This window comes from Seriola dumerili, unplaced genomic scaffold (genome assembly GCF_002260705.1).
Source record: "Seriola dumerili isolate Sdu_G_001 unplaced genomic scaffold, Sdu_1.0 BDQW01004171.1, whole genome shotgun sequence".
In the NCBI taxonomy this organism is placed as follows: Eukaryota; Metazoa; Chordata; class Actinopteri; order Carangiformes; family Carangidae; genus Seriola; species Seriola dumerili.
Window position 1 is genome coordinate 271963 of NW_019178426.1, and position 17395 is coordinate 289357.

The 17395-nt window shown below is 39.9% G+C and overlaps 1 protein-coding gene across 4 annotated transcripts in view; it reads left to right on the forward strand.

Annotated features, from left to right (window-relative positions):
• The window catches only part of tox2 (TOX high mobility group box family member 2), a 110423-nt gene extending 101398 nt beyond the window's left edge, over window positions 1-9025 (forward strand). For all 4 annotated transcript variants that reach the window (XM_022769592.1, XM_022769590.1, XM_022769593.1 and 1 more), the window contains 5 exons: window positions 381-611; window positions 5362-5442; window positions 7475-7885; window positions 7970-8118; window positions 8893-9025. In XM_022769592.1, the coding sequence (XP_022625313.1) occupies window positions 381-611; window positions 5362-5442; window positions 7475-7885; window positions 7970-8118; window positions 8893-8935 (915 nt within the window). In that variant the 3' untranslated portion in view covers window positions 8936-9025. The remainder of the gene's footprint in view (window positions 1-380; window positions 612-5361; window positions 5443-7474; window positions 7886-7969; window positions 8119-8892) is intronic.
• Window positions 9026-17395: the final 8370 nt, after the last annotated feature.

Below are 17395 nucleotides of genomic sequence, written 5' to 3' on the forward strand. Positions count from 1 at the left end.
TGAAAAGTCAGAATTTATGACTTGCTGAACAACTCAAAAATAAAGATTTGAAAAGGTTTGATAAATTCAACTAACAGATGTTATTTTTGACAAAGTAAGGCAGAAAAGAAAAACTGCTGTCAACCAGCGCCTGTGTCAGAGTGTGACTGTCAGTGAAACATCGCCGCAATATTCAAACGCTGACGACACGGGTGTCGAACGGAGAGATTGAATTATGGATTTAATGAAGTTTACATGCTTCACCTGGACCTAATGTTATAAGCATTTATCAGAGATGCAATTATTCCCTCCAAAGGCAGTTAGATAGAATTGTTAGACCTTCTTTCTGCAGCATCAATAAGCTGTTTTGTTTTTTGTGTGTCCCTCTGATGGTCTTCCAGATCACAGGCGAGAAGCGGCCGTCTTCAGAGATGATGAAGCCCAAGCCCAAACCCCAAAAAAAGAAGAAGAAGAAGGATCCCAATGAGCCTACAAAGCCCGTGTCAGCCTACGCCTTGTTCTTCAGAGACACCCAGGCAGCCATTAAGGGACAGAACCCCAATGCCACCTTTGGTGACGTATCCAAGATAGTAGCCTCCATGTGGGACGGACTCGGAGAGGAGCAGAAACAGGTAGATTCACGTTTTAGCATTTTACACCATCCTCTAATTGCCACTGATTGATGACGTCAGATTGATTTATTGGGTGTATTACAGGAGTAAAAACTGCCTTGAAATCATGTTGTGATGCATTTACAGCCGCTACTACACTATTTTCATTATCAATGGATCTGCAGGTTCTTTCCTTGATTAGTTGATTAATCATTTGGTCTATAAAATGTCAGAAAACAGTAAAAACTGCCCATTATATTTTCGCAAAGCCCTGTAGTATCTTAAAACGTTTTGTTTTATCGGAACTACAGTCAAAAGCTCAAGTTTATTTTCATGTATGACAATGACAGGGATCAAATCATCACATTTGAGAAGCTAAAATCAGTGAATGTTTTGAAATTTTGCTTCAAAAATTTCTAAATTAATGATTCAATTATCAAAATGGTTACTGATTCATTGACTGTTGATCGACTAACCAATTAATCCACTTATTGTCTCAGCTGTAAAAGCATTTATTAATGAATTACACATGCGCTACCAGTACACAATAAAATTCTGTCACTCTCCTGTGTGAATGCCATAAAAAAATCATATAGTACTGACAGAAGTGAAAAGTTTGGTTTAATCAGCCGCAGATATATTTGACAGCATATTTCCAGGAGTCAATTTCATTTTGTTAAAGCTTCAACTGTGCATAAGGAACTGCAGCAACATTCGTGGAAAGCATTTCCATCGGCACATTTTCTATTTCATTTTAGCATTCCAGACCAACAGACAAAGTCAAAGAGGTTTCTATGTGTTTGTGGTAACAAATGATGGTGTGAAATGAATGGAAAACGAGACAGTCTGATGATCATGCGCAGACTCATATTTTTAGAATATCCAGTCAGGGTGCAGCCTATTGGGTGTCAAATAAAAGCACCTGTCTCGATGACAAAGTGCAGCCCATTCTCCTCAGCCCCAGCCACTGTCGACTAGACCCTATCTAGCATGTGTGTGTTTTTCTCCCACCAAACCTACTTTATACGCTGGACTTTGGAGGCCGTCTGTCCCTTTTATTTGCAGTTAATTTTTGCCGCCTTCACCGGGGCTCTTCACCATGAATCTTCATTTCGCCGCTGACACCCTTGAATGTGAATTCCTCATTTCCTGTCCTTTTATTTATATCTGTTGCCTGGTGATTTGATCATGCTGGGAATACAAGATTAGCAATTGCCTTGTCCTTGGTTTCGCCTCAAGGACATCTGCTCCTGAAATGTTATTGTTTGTGCTTCTTAACCCTGTGTGTCCTGGCTCCTTTTTCACCTTAGATTTTGCACTGTAGATGCAATGCTCTCTCTCTCTCTCTCTCGCTCTCTCTCTCTGTCTGTCTGTCTGCCTCTCTCTCTCTCTTCCCCTAAATGCATTTGTCCTTCACAGTTTTACCTGGGAACAGAGATGAAACTAACAAAAGGGCAATTCCACCATTAAAAATCCATCCATTTGTTGTGCCATTCCACAGCTAATTTTTTGATTTGTTTGTGCATTCATGTGTTTAATCAAACGTGTCACCTTGCAAGACACATAATTAACTGGAGGTAATGATGTCATTATGGACTGAAATGTAGTACCCTCTCTGGGCAATAACACTGCGATTGCTCTAATTATTCTCAGTGACTAACACTGTCACTTATTCCAGCACAACAAATGGATAAACTTGATAACCGTGTATTTCGAGAGTGTAACCAATTTAGCAATTGCGTGTTAATATGATATGATGCACATTAAATGATAAATCTAATGTCCTTGGTTTAATATAAGAACGTATTTTATTATACCATACTGTATACCCAACTGCTGACCAGTAAAGTTCAGGTGAAATGCATTTAAAATATGAAAAACTGTCCATGGTGAGGTCTCATAGCTTACGTGCTTCTATTGCCCCCTTCCCTTGATCAGTTGATGAATGTGCTGTTATGTCTTTTCGTTTTTCTTTTTTTTTTTCCAACACTGACTGTCACGTCATCTCCACAGGACCAATGAGGTGTGTTCTATAATGTCACAGTCAGACCCTGTGGAGCCACGCAGGAGCACCAGAATGTAAACATAACCCTTCCCCCAACACACATCTTTGTTATAACTAGAACGTGGCCCCTGTTTCCAATTACCTGTAGCGCCCCTCAAACACACCGCGCAGCCGAACTCACAAAAAAAAGAAAAAACGCAGCGAAGGCGATGTGTGTTATTGCTGTATTTTATTTAAATAATGATCAGAAGTTTCATTGCTGTGAATTCTGTTCTTTTTTGTGATTCTTTTTGTCATGCATTTCCCCCCCTCCTTTGCCCGTGTTGTTGTGTATTCTCCAGTGCCGTCCTTGAGTTTCAGAGAACAAAGTTTTTTTTATTATTCATGTTTATGTTCATATTTTCTTTTTTATTAAGATGTTTTCGTAGCTTACACACGCTATACAACGTTTTTTTTTTTTTTTTTTTTTTTAAATCCCCAAAGGCCTTTGCTTTACTGTGCAAGATCAATGTATTATTTGGGCTGTGTTATTCCTCAAGGTGACTACATGTTAAAGCTGCCCAAGAAACACAAAAGAACATTTTTCTTGTTTTGTGTTATTTAAGATTAAGATCAATTTTCAGTTTTTACCAGGAGAAGGGAGGAACAATGATAATGCAGTTGGGGAGGAGGGAGGAGAGACCTTAGCTGTATTAAACTGAGTCTGCTGTGTTGGAGTTGTGTTTTGGTGAAAGGTCGGAGATAGAAGAAAACAAATACTGTCACTTTGTTTAACCGGTGTAAACTCTTCATCCAGGCTAAGCTTTAGTAGCTGTTCAACAGTATCCATCTGTATCTTCTCTCTGCTTCTTTATCTTCCTTAAACATACACTTCTTTGTTTTTTTCCTTCTTTTTAATTTGTAATTGTCCCCTGTTCCTCTTACAAACCTCCTATCCTCTCCTTTCCTTTCCTTTCCTTTCCTTTCCTCCCCTCTCCTCCCTTCCTTTTCACCTCTCTCCACTCTCCTCTATCTCTATACTTCCCGTTTGTTTCCTCTCCTCCTCCTACTCCTCCTCCTCCTCCTCCTCCTCTCACCGGTTGCTCGGTCTTTCGGTCGTAGGGGTAATCACTCCCTTCAGTGTCAGCAGGGTGCGGAGTTATTGTCTCCTGTAATTAACTGGTTATCAAACAAGAACATTTCATTAAGGTACAATTAGGGGCTAATTCAGGCGGGACACCTCTGTGTCAGGATTACGATGGAGGCATATGCTCTCTCCTTGCAGCTTTGTTATTTTTAATTCATACTGACCTGCAGCCTCTGACGGCTTCAATTGCTAATGAATCCACTCACTTTGGAATAATTAGACATCCTTAGGCATGGTAATTTATTTAAAAGTATCCGTCGTTGCGCGAATCATTAGCTGTGTTAAATTAATTTGAAATTAAAGCTGCTGGGAGTAGTTTGGGGTTCATTAAAGAGGCAGCCATGGCTCTATCAATATTTAAGGGGTGAGGGCTAAGGTTGTCACTTTTTGTGTACATTTTTTTTCCCACAACAACTCTAATTCATTTCTTAATAGATATTATCTGTTTTTGTTATGATCTGTATGTCTGAAATCTGTAGCTTAGAGTTCCTAATTCAAGCCACTCTTCTTCCAAAATATCTGAATGTATATCATGGAAGGGGAGCTAATAATAATAATAATAATGTAAATAGGGATGAGTGAGGGGATAAACATCAGCTGTTTGAGCAAGAGATTGTATCCGTCTTCATCCCGGTTTGTTTGCTGTTCTATGCGTATGTCTGTTTGTTTATTGACTGTATGTGTTAGCGGCTGCCTCTGCCTATGTGCATTCAGCAGCACATGAATGCTTAATGGTTATTCTACCCCACCTCTTTGAAAGAAATGACCCCATCCATGGATCCACAGACAGTCTCTCACTGAGGATCAGTAATTACCCACTGCATTCACTCTCACACACACACACACACACATAAACACGCGCACGCACACACACACACACACACACACACACATACACACACACACACACACACATAAACACACACACACACACGCATAAACACACACACACTCTCTTTCATATTAAAATGCTCCAGAGAGGAACTGAGATCTGAGTCTTCCTCATCGATTTAAGGGTGGACTTTTTGCAACTTGTTTTCCCTGCATCAGAAAGGCAATGGCAGCTATAAAGAGGCCGTGAGTGACATGTGATGACATTAACTCGAATTCCCTGTCTACACGCATCATTTGAGGTTCATTCAGAAGGCTTGAGATTGCCTCTTTGCTAATGCTGTTTTGAATTCTTTTTTTTTTTCTTTTTTTTTTCCTCCCTCGTCTGAATGATTTGCTGGAACATCAGCTCTGATTAAGAGATGAGCAACAGCCTTGACAGAGGAGAAGACTGAAAAGCAGTACACAAAATGACAAACAGCTTCTCACTCCCCATTTAGCTCCGTAATATTTCAAACTCCATTCCTGACATTATTGCGCACAAGCTTCTCATTCTGGACATTTTGGAGAAATAAATGATTAAAATGCAGCAGCATCACGCAGACGGTCAAAGCTCCTTGACTTGATAACTGTGCAGTGAATGCATCTGATATGTTTTTCATCGCAGAGTGCGCTGCCAGGTCACAACAATCACACCATGGCTCCCAAAACCCCTTCCACATCAGTCAGTGTGGATCACAGGGTCATTTTAGCCTTTGGCATCACCTTGTAATCAATCGTTGTTGTTGTTGTTGTGTTTGCTCCTGCAGAGCTACAAGAGGAAAACAGAGGCTGCTAAGAAGGAGTACCTGAAAGCCCTGGCCGCCTACAGAGCCAGTCTGGTTTCCAAGGTAACAGCGGGGGTCACGTCTTTGATATACATGGGTCAGCAGCGATATAAGGGATGATAAATTAGACAGAGAATTCCTCTCACTTTTATTCCAAGGAAAGGGTCCACTTGCTGCACTAAAGGGTTAGTATGTGTGTGTGTGTGCGTGCGTGTGCGCGTGTGTGTGTGTGTGTGTGTGCTCAGAGGCGAACAGTGAAAATTAGGCCTGAAACACAACCCGATTTGCAACCTGGGGAGAAATAAAAAGTAGCAATAAATGTCTCTGTGTGTGTGTGTGTGTGTGTGTGTGTGTGTGTTTGTATGTGTGTGTGTGCGCACACATGTAAGAGCAGAAGTGGACATTACCTATCATTTGCTGTCCTCCCTGATGGGCCGCTAATGTGTTGGCTGAGGTTTACCTACACCTACTGCTCTCTCTTTGCTGCAGGGTTACTCCAGTTTAGCCCCGAACATTAATACATTTCTATCAGCTTGTGTGAAAACCATATCCACATTATAAAAGCCCCAATCCACCCCACCCCCCACCCGCCCACACACACACACACACACACACACACACAAACACACACTTATTCTTACATCTGCAAGGCTTCTACCAACATTATCACAGTATAGGGGTGTTTCTGTTCACTTGGTGCGCAGCATTTAATTCCTCAGTGTCTGCATTGTTTTCGAAACACAACTCTAAATTGCATTAGCATATGCCAAGCTCCTCCTCTTTCCCCCCTCCCTCCCTCCCGCCTTCCCTCCTTCCCTCACCCCGTCCTCCTTCCTCCCCCTCCGCACAGCGCCACACTTCCTCTCATGCTCATGGGCCGAAAACAAGCACCTTGATTAAAGCATGAATAGTTAATTCATCAGCCTCTTCACTGTGGCATACTTTCAACTAAAAAGACCATTCTCATCTCTTGTCTTTGGTGCAATTAGACATTCATGTCAGAGCTCCTATACAGAGGTTTGATTGATACTATATGTTGGTAGATTGCCAGTCAAAAAACTGACTGACAAAAATAAACCTGCAAACCCCCCCCCCCCCCCCTTTCCTCATTCAGTACCAGCCAATCCGAATGCAGGCCTGAATCTCATGATTCAACCCAACTCTCTCTCTCTCTCTTTTTTTTTTTAATTACCAATGAAGGAGTCTTTTCAAAGTGAATTGGGGTGGGTGGAATTAGAGGTAATTGGAGCCTCATTTGAAGGATTCACATCTTCAGCGTGCACCTGTTGCCTTTTTGTTTTGTGACGCATGTCGGTTTGTTTGGGAGAAGAAGACGAAGAAGAGGAAGAAAAAAAGTTTGATTGCTCCCTTCTGTAAGTCATGGCACTTCTCTTGCCTTCATCTGAATCCAAAAGTACAGAATGTGATTTTTTTTTTTTTTTTTTTTAAAAGTCTTAAATGAAAAAAGTCAGTCCTCATGAACTGTCCTTTAACATACATACTGCTCATATAGTTCATATAATACCCTTTTATTACAATGCATTGAAATTAAATAAGGTGCAACAAATCACACCCATCGTCTCACCCTTTCCTTCTCCCTTTGCCCCCCATTTCTTTAGCGTTCATTTCCCACTTGACCCTGCAAAACGTGTCTGTCCCTCTGCTTTATCCATCCCTCCATCCCGTTCCATTGATTATTTCTGGGGTACGAAGGGATGGATGTGAGCCATTACTAAATAGCAGACCACCACACATCACTCCAGCCAGTCTGACAGTTAATGAGAAACGCTGGATGTATTTCATACATACACCACCTCATGAAAGAAAAAAAAAAAAAAAAAGCTAGACAAAAAGACCTGCAGAATAAGTGTGTGGGTGTGTGGGTGTGTGTTAAGTCTCACAGCGTCAACAGGGCTTTGTGTGGAATAGATAGAGAAGAACAGAGCAGTGACCAAGGGAAGCATTAGCCGCAATGGCTAAACATGAGTTTAGGTAATGAATAGTATAGAGTGCACGCTGTTCAGAGTGCAGTGTAAGGCTGCAGGTATTGTTACAATTAGCAATGAGCACTTTCCTTCTCCTCTCTCCTGTCTAGACATATAATGACCCAGTGGAGACAAAAAGTGCCCAAACAAGCCAGGCTTCTCCACATATGATGCCAGCCAACCCACCCCTGTACAGTGTGCCACCTCCTCCCCAGCCGTCGTCGCCCTACCTGGGGCCCGGGGCCTTCCCTCTCACCGACCTGCAGAGCTACGCAGGACACGCCCCTCGCCACACCCTGTCGCAGACGCTCAGCCAATCGCAGATGCTGCCCAGCATTAGTGCCTCTCCCCCTTCCTCCTTCCAGATCAGCCCTCCCCTTCACCCCCACCAGCAGCTCTCCCTGCACCAGAGCTCGCTCCTCAACCAGCCTATCCGCATGCAGCAGGTCCAGTCCCAGCCAATCATCCCTCACCAGATGGGGCTGCAGGCCTCTCTTCACTCCCCACCTCCTGGGCAGCAGGTAAAGTAACAAACAGAGACACACCTGCTGCTGTGGAACAGTTTGTACGTTAAAACGTTAGCTTAATTTTCTTTCTTTCTCCAGGGTTTTTCTCACCTCCAGTCAGAGTATCAGAAGAGCATTGGGGGTTCCCAGTCTCCAGGAGCCCCTGGCCCTGGTCCAGGCCCTGGAGTGGCTCAGAGCCATGACTGGGACAGTGAATACTGCAATCGGGAGTGTGGCAACCACTGCAGGTCAGTGGAAACAGAGGAGACGGTTTTATTTGCTTCCCACAGTCTGTTTTTCCACAATAACCTTTGTTACTGCACCTCATCAAATCACATGGGCTTGAATAACACTTGGAAAGGAGACAAATGAACTGAGCAAAACCGTGGCTCATTTACTCTTAGTAAAAGGCTAAATACATCGTAAAAAAAAACCCAAAAAACCAAACATAAACTACGTAAAGATCATGGGACTACAATGTCACCTTTTGAATTTTACTACAGATCTGAACCTTAGACCAGAACTCCATTAGAAATAAGCATATATTGTTGTGGCGGACGGCTCTCCCACTGCTTTCACAATATAAGTGTTGAAAATTGTCAGCTCTGCTCCAGTGAGACAGGGGAGACAGCTGGAGAGGTAATGGTGAGATAATAGAGCTTGTCATGTGTTTGTCAGACAGCAGTAAAAAACAGATGTTCCTAACACAAGTTTTCACTGTTATTGTACTAAATGGTTTGGCAGTCTGTGCTGTCCTGCAGCACTGGAGGATATTCTAAGTCGACGGTGCTCGGCATGCTTAAGCACTATATGAAATGTTTCATTTATTAACAGGCTTCGGTTTAGAGCGAGGTTGAAGCTAAAAGAATGGATGTTTTTGCTTTAAATTGTGTTTGCATTCAGAGGAAAATATACCTGCTATTTTGCTGTTCTTTTGTAATTGAATCTTTTTTCTTTACCGGTGTATTTCTGTTTGTAATCTAACCTGTGCCTCTTCTTTTTTCTTTTTTTTTTTCCTCCAGTGGCAGCATGATAGGCAGGGACAAGCCACTCTACCTCACCTGAAACTGAAGATCATACTCTGTCGACAAATACGACACCGAGGAGTCTACTCTCACCACCCCAACCCCTTCCCCTTCCCCCTCTCCCACCCCAACCCTCTTCTGATGCACACACATACATACAGTGCACACTCAACATACAATTACATACATGCACACACCCACACACACACACACACACACACACACTTATTCTGCCGCCCAAACACCATTACCACCACCTTTTTTTGTCAATGTAACTATCATTTCTCTCAGTTTCTAGAAGAATTTGTGACCAGAGTTTTTTGACTAGATGACTACTGTCTGTACCACTTAATGTATTAGCAGTCCTCTTGCTGTTTAAATTTGCCAAGCACTTATAAAGCCCCCCCCCCCTTCTGCTCTTCCCTACTGCTGCCCACCCAATCCCCCCTCCACCCTTCCCTCCTCTCTCTTGAGTTGTGTGTCTGTGCCCTCTCCGATACAGGCTGGGCCGTTGAGCACTCCTCTTCTATGTCACCATCGAAGTCCCCTCAGGGACCCCATCCAGCTTTAATTAGAATGAGAAGAAAAAAAAAACTACTCTTCCTCTTCTTTAATCATTTTAATTTTACTTTTGTGTTTTTTTTTTTTCTTTTTGTTGTTGTTGTTGTTGTTGTTGCTGTTTTATTTATTTCTGGCTTGCAAAATTGTTCTTTTTTTTTCTTTTCTTTTTTTCTTTTTTTTTTTTTGCCAATAAGCGTTGGGCTCTGTACTGTAGAGAAATATTAACTTCTAGTAGGTTCAGCACAGGCCTTGATGTTATGGTAGCTTTGCTTAAGGGCCTGCAAATTAATACAAAAAGCTTGGGTGGGGAAGAGAAACAAAACAAAAAGAATCTTTTTTTAATATTAAAGACCTGTTTAGGTCTACTGAGCTGTCACAGTGTGATTGTAAATATCACTTTTATGGGATCAAATTGGGAATTGGAAGTCCAGATAGATTTGTTTCTTCTTTAATATTACATGTAAGTCATTTTGTGTGTTTGTGTGTGTGTTTGGGTGTGTGTGTGTGTGTGTGTGTGTGTGTGTGCGCGCGCGTATGTCTGGACGTTAGAATGTACCCCATTCATAACGGTGTGCAGCTGAGTGTGTATGTGTGTATGTGCACGGACACACACTTTGCGTGCAAGAGTGTCTCAGTATTCGAGTGTCGAGTCTTTCTCGTGAATTTTAACAGCCTTGTGCAGCTGGATTTCAGAGGAGTATTTCACACTCTCGTTCTTGCATTAAATCTGTGCTCACTGGTGTGTTTTTTCCAATAAAGTTCAATCTAAAACTGAATACACAATATGTGTCCTGCAGATCATTAAATGGAAAGAGCCAGGTGAGAGATGGAGAGGAAGGACATAGAAAGAGAGAAAGAAAGAAACGCTGGGAGATAAAAATGAGATATAATGTTGCAGGTGAAAAAAAAAAAAGAAGAAAAAGATATTGCCTCAAAATGCCCCCCCTCCCCTCCCCCCCCGTTCTTACTTTGTCTGACCATAATGTCAATTTTGTCTCCTCGACATGCAGAAATGAAGTAATGAAATATGTGAATGGAGCCATCACATCCACATTACAGTGATTTTTATAAGTTTCTAGTCGGTGTTTGGTTGTATTGATCTCATCTTTTTAACTTTCGTGTGATTAACAATGCATTTTGCTGACGAAGACATCTGTTTTTATCTCTTTACTGTAGCATCATTTCAGTTTTAGTTGTTACAGAACTATAAAATTTTAAGTTGTGTAAAAAAAAAAAAAGAAAAAAACCCTGCCAATTGTAGTTATTTTATTTGTAAAGCCAGTAATAATAAATATTTTAAATGGTTATCAATATATTGTTTTCGCTAGTTGCCCATAAGTCATTTGACCGGTTTTCTTATTTATGAAAGAAATTAGATCACGTTTTGCTTCTTACAATGGAGGTGTATTTTTATTCTTATTTTATTGTTTGTTTTTTTTCCTTTGGTTTGATAAAAATGATGATGACCACAGCAATGATTATTTCTTTATTTTATACATTTTGGATGCTGCTCCTTTCTTTCCTTGCCAGCAGCATCGGTTTGTGTCACAATGCTTCTTTTATTTCAAACCTGCATAATAAAAAAAAAAGTTAAAAAGTGAAAACGCCTGATGTCTTTCAATTCCCCTGCAGATTTTTCTTTTTGTCCCCTTCTCTAATGAGACGATCACACTTAAAAAAAAAAAAAAAAAAAAAAAGACATGGTAATCGTTGTTTTAAAGATCCACTAACACCCCCAACTTTCTGTACCTTACAGTGTATTTGCACTTAAGAGGGTTGCATTTGTATCCTATATTTATATTTAGCTCAGGGCTCCAATGGCATTAGCTAATTAGCCATGGATACAGTCTACATCAGCCAGCGTGGATATTGCCAGTAAACTATCTTAACAAACAAGAGAGCAGATGCGAGAAGACGTTTGCTTTGCTTGTGAAAGTGGTGCATCGTAGGCGTCTAGTGTGAGATAAAGAGAACAGAGGAATGCAATGTGCACACAAACTCAGGCAACCGTCCAAGTACTGATTTTACCCCAATTGCACACAAGTCTTCTTAGAGACTTTTCTGAGCGAGAGAGAGAGATTGAAATGGAACTGTCACGATCCCTCCATTCAATGTTTTATTCATTTTACGTCTGCCTGCTGTCTCTTCTTCAATAGTATTGAATTGGCAAATAGATCATTATTGGACAATTGGAAAACCTGCCACTTTGTGATATGACACACATTATATGAAAATCACAGTCATACATTCTTAATGCAGTGCCAGATAAAAGAGGTTTTGGGTGCAGTCACACAGCTCGGTCTCTGTGCCTTTTGTGTACATACAGTCATGTGTTTATATGAATATTATGCGTTTTCTTCTTTTCTGTGTTTGGGTGTTGCCAGTCCTCCTTATTTGTGCATACATGGGGACAATACCTTCACTTCTTTTCTTATTTTAGACAAAAGAGCTTCTCCTTTCCTACACATTCTCTCTGTCATCCACCGTAGTGTGGCAGTCATTCTCTATAGTGATAGTATAGTAAATACTGCAAGGAGACAGTATCAATTTGACACCTTCTGTCAGCGCCTTTAATCCCATCCCTCGTCTCAGAGTCAAAGTCATGAGTTCAATGGAGAATGAAAAGCTACAATTTATGGTGGAGGAGAGGTGAATGCATTGGTCTTGTTGGTTTCCATAGATTTGAAAAAGACCACTGCAGCAACAAAATGGATGACATCAATAACAGCAGGCTGGCTGACAAAGACGAGGTCAATGTGGTGTCCATCTAGGAGACAGCGAAATAAGAGTGACGCAAACCTGCAATAAACTCACTGTTTAATACAGAATCAAAAGTGTAATCATTTAATTAAAGATTTATTTTAGGTTATATTTAATGAGTTTTTACATTAGTTCCAGTTTTATTAATTTGTTCAGCTAGTTAGTTCATTATATCTTTACCAAATCTAAATGGAAGTTAACAATTCAAATTCACCTCAGACCTATTTTTTTATATGGACATTAGGTTTTACATTTAACAAGTAAAACCCTAAATTTTCCTTTTTTTTCATTTGGATCTTTAACTGAGGTTTAGAGGTTATAACCAAATTATTTAATTTAAATTCTATTAACAATCAAAACTTGTCCAGTGCCCTTTAGAATTAAATACTTTGAAAGACTTTGTTGGACCCAATGACAACACTCACTGCTCTGCTAAACAGTTCATAGCTTATTTATGTAGGTTGTTGGTTATTTAGTTATTTATTTGTGCATGCAAGTGATTATTACAAATACAAGCTTGCATGTACAACAGGTGGAGCATGCGTGTAGATGATGAATATGAGGTCAACATCAGTGTGTGTGAATGTTTATTTGCGGACTCGCTCAACCAACAGTGGAAAATTTCTATCAGCAACAAGCTTGAAAGATTCACCCTGTCAAAAGCTTTTTATTTTCTTAAAAAAAAAACAAAAAAAAACTTTATTTGTTCGTTGTTGTGGTGGAACAGTTCACCATCACCAACGCTCATGTGAGCGTGAATATAAATATGATTAATCTGGCCACATGACACAACTAGGGAGCTGGGGCCTCTCTGTCCTTTGAATTTAAACTGATGCTCGCGAGAAGGTCAGTGCTATGGTTGAACTAAAGGTTTGTGCACTCACTGACACACACCAAACACACAGAGGTACTCTAGCATACAGGCAAAGCGTTTCAGTTGCAACTTTGGTGCTGCGGTGGAGCAACAAACAGCAGGAAATGTGGGTGGTTTTGACAAGAAATGGGTTTCGCTTTGTGTTCAGAATCAGTTAAGGTTTCTTTTTTATGCTGACTGTACTGCAGAAAATAATACCGTAACAAAAGACAATATTGCCCTGCAGAATATGAACAATAAGCCAGCAGTGAATATTTTATATTATTTTACAGATTTTATTCTGCAATACTTTTGATTTAACGTATTGAGCAATTTAGCAAAAGTTGTGAGTTATTCATCATTTCATCACAAAGTTTAGTGTGATACGTCTTTTCGGCCACAAAACTTTGACATGGCAGTTGCAGCTTACGCACTCATGAGCAAACAAAGGGTGAGACAGTGTAACAGATAGGACCCAACAGGTGAGACACAAAGCACACTTGTGGTTTCACACCAGCACATATTTATATAATCCAGCATATACAAGTTGTGTCACCTTTGAAAATTATCATACTGTGGCCACCAGTGCACAATCCAAATTAAGTCCATTTCCTGTTTTTCTGACACAACAAATTATTTAATGTTTAGTGTCGGCATTTTCTTTGAAGGAATCAGGGGTGCAATTTTTTTTTACATGTAAAATTTCCCTTGGACTCATTGTGAAACATCAGGTGATGAAGAATTTCTCTCTATGACTAGGTTATACCAAATTTGAATGTCCCAATATCAGGTTGGTTACATTTCCTCACAAACTGCAGTGTCATAAGAAAAATAGCATCACTCATGACATCTTTTGTTTATAATTACACAACATCTTTTTAAAAACTCACACACAAGTTTTTGGATGGCAACTAAACAATCTGAGGAGCGCTGCAGGATGAGACACCTCCATCATCTTCTGCACAGCTCTCTTGGTTTTAGATTTGCTTGAGTGGTCTTGCAGTTCAAGAGAATCCCCTTTGCCCAGTGATTCTTTTTCTATTTCTAATACCTTTTTTTTTTTTTTTTTTTTTTTTTTTAAGTTTGTGCTTCTCTCACTCTCTATGCATGTCTGCACAAAATCAGAAATATCACGGCCCGTTATTCACTTTCTGAACGAATTTTAAAATTTACTCAACACCATGGTACTTGTCCAGAATTTTACTAAATCTAGCCCGCTATAGTAAAATCCCCTCTGGAAGGGTTGTCAGGAAAGTACGGCGGGAACAACTCAAGTCTCTTTTATTTTTATTGTTTACGTACACACTCACAATAACATTCACTCACTAAGTGTTAGCCTGCCTGCTACAGCTACACTACTCGTGGCTTTTTGGTTCGACAAGGTTCGACTAGGTTGTAAACCTGTAATGTAAACACACACAAAAAGAACAGAGTTAACTAATAATCTTATACAGATATCCATATAACATTAATTCTCGTTCACATTACTAACAATTATTACTCACTGACAAGACGTACCAGTCCTGACAATATCTCAAGTGAGAAAAAAGAAAGAAAAACTAGGCACCTGTGTCCTACGGCAAACTGCGCATGCGCCTCACACACAGTGTGTGTATCTCTTATGATAATAAAACAACAGTAAAGGCTGCTGGAAAGTTCTACAGTATTTTCCTCACAGAATAATATTAGTTACCAAACCTTAAAGCATCTATAATCGATATAACTATTTTAGTAGTGGGTCACACACACTTGTATGTGAAAGGAACTACAGAGAATTATCACCTGTATCACACTCTCACCACTCTCACTCTGCTGTTGTTTTCAGCATGCATCTGTTTTCACTGAGAAGTGTCTAAAAACCATCTTGCACCTTGCCTCAAACAGCAGACGGACAAAGTTAATGACGAGCTGGTGAACATGGTGCTGCTATAGAGACGGATATTTCTCTCAAGAGTTGGGAGACCAAAAACAGAGCTAAAAGAGAGCGAATATTGATTAAATTGAGAGAAACCTGACGTTGGATAAAACGACAATGTTGCCATATGTGATGTGCTGGATTTGTAAGTAGGCAACTGTTAAGTTAGCTTAGAAAGGTGATAACATGACAGACTTGTGTTCTCTTCCACTGCTCCAGAGTGGCCAAAAAAATACACAAGCCTGTATATATATATATATATATACTTGCAGGTTTAGATACAATAATACTGTAATTATAAAAAAAATAATACAATTGATGGAGCACTTGTAAACAAAAGCTATCATCATTTAAAGATAAGTCACAGATGAGTCTCAAAATAAATAAGTCACAAAATGTTGAAATGATTAGCCTAATATTCAAACTATAAATCACCAGTCTATCCCATAATTATTAAATAATGGTCGTCATAGCCCCGTCATATTATCAATCATAATGATAATCATTGTTGAATGGGACAGCTGTAGGTTTGATACCATAGTCTTAGTATCTTCAGAGGAACATAAAGGAAAGATATGTCACATAAAAAGCTAATTACAATTTTTTTTTTTTTTTCCTGAGCTGTCTCTAAGAGAATTTGATAATAATTAGTGACGGCATACATACTGTACATTTTACTTTATAGCCAATTGTGTTAAATGAATGTGATATTTCAGGAGTTGTAGTATATGCGCAGCAGATTCTTTGCACAGGAAAGGAAAGCGATGTGAACAGGCTGATACTGCACTTCAGATCTTTATGGATACATGGAAACTGTGGTTGAGAGCCTGAAGCAAATGGTGGCCAGAAGAGAGACTTGTTTGATAGGAAGTGAAGTCTCCCTCTCTCTCTCTGTCTCTCTCTCTCAATTGGCTGTGGGCTGTACGGGGCAGGAGTCTACATCCCTGTACAGAAACTGTGGTGCTCACTGACTAAGAGGTAAAATAATAGTGCCTCACATTTCTCCATCTCAGCAGTTCTTAAGTCTTGACTTGAAGTGGAGATGAGTCAGATTGAGAGCCGCACACGTAACTATTTTCTCATCACCCGTGCAGTCGTCTGTGAAAGTCAGGTCTCTTTATGGCCTGGATCACCTCACACTGGAACCACAAAAAAAAAAAAAAAAAAAAAAAAACGAGACCAGCCATACACAGTCATTTCAGATGTTTGTTAAACACAGCAGCTGCTCTATTTGTGCAATATCGCCCACACATGCTGCACCTTAGATCCCCCAATAATTGCATGTTGGAGAGAGTGTTAGAGAGAAATGGTTGTGTTAGTGTAATAAGGTTCTGGTCCAGATGTTCAGGATTAAAGGCTTGTTATGAAAATACAATATAGTTACTCAGGAAGTTAGTTATTCAGCTCCGTCATGCACATGGCATGTAACACTATTTAAGCAGGCTTGAGGATGAGATTGGGAAGGGATTCAATAGTGCAACATGTTGGCATGTTGTATAATACATAGTCCTAGCATTTGGTTGGTGAAAAAAAGGTCAGTGTTCTTAAAAGCAGCACCATAGCAACCAAGCTGTGGCGCATACTTTGCCAATGTACAGTAAATGTAACCTCACAATACATTTTACTGACGTTTACTCATGCAAACACAAAATATTCATTATATGGTTATTTGAAATTGCATTGTGAGATTCACCGATAGCAACAGACAACTACAATGACTTCTAGTGTATAAAACAATGAGCTTGTGCAGCTAGCTTATTTGTGCAGGGAAAACAATCAGTTTCTCCCATGCACTGTGCCGTATATGGTAAAGCAATGATGCATGTTGGTCCCTTGGTAGAGAACATCCTTCTTTCCACAAACATTCAGGCTCAGATATGCCAGCTCTGAAAATGAAACAGCATTTTGCCATGTATACAGGGAGACATGAGGGCTGCGTACAGGCTGTTAGCAAGATATCATTCATTTCTATTCTTCCTCTAAATCAGGGAAGTTTATAAAACAGAAAAATGCTAAATCTGGTTAGTAGCTACAAATACCTGACCAACACAACTGTTTCACTTATACTCACTACTTCAAGATAAACTTGACATTGAAAAATTGTAGAACATAACAAAAAGGGAATCCTGTCAATATTAAGTCGAAGGATGTTTGAGTTTTCTTCTGTATGTACCTGCAGAATCCAGAATGCATGATTGCAATTTTTATTGTTATTTCAAATCTAATTTACAGTAAACCCTCTCTATTTATGTCTGCCTGACAAACTTTTTTATTTCTTCCCAAAGGACATTTATTTTTTGTCAGGTGCATCTGCATTTCATTAGAATCAAATACACAAGAATCGTTTCCTCCTTTTTTCTCCCTTTCTGCCTCTCTTCCAAGTAATCATACTTTCTATCACTCTAAAGTGT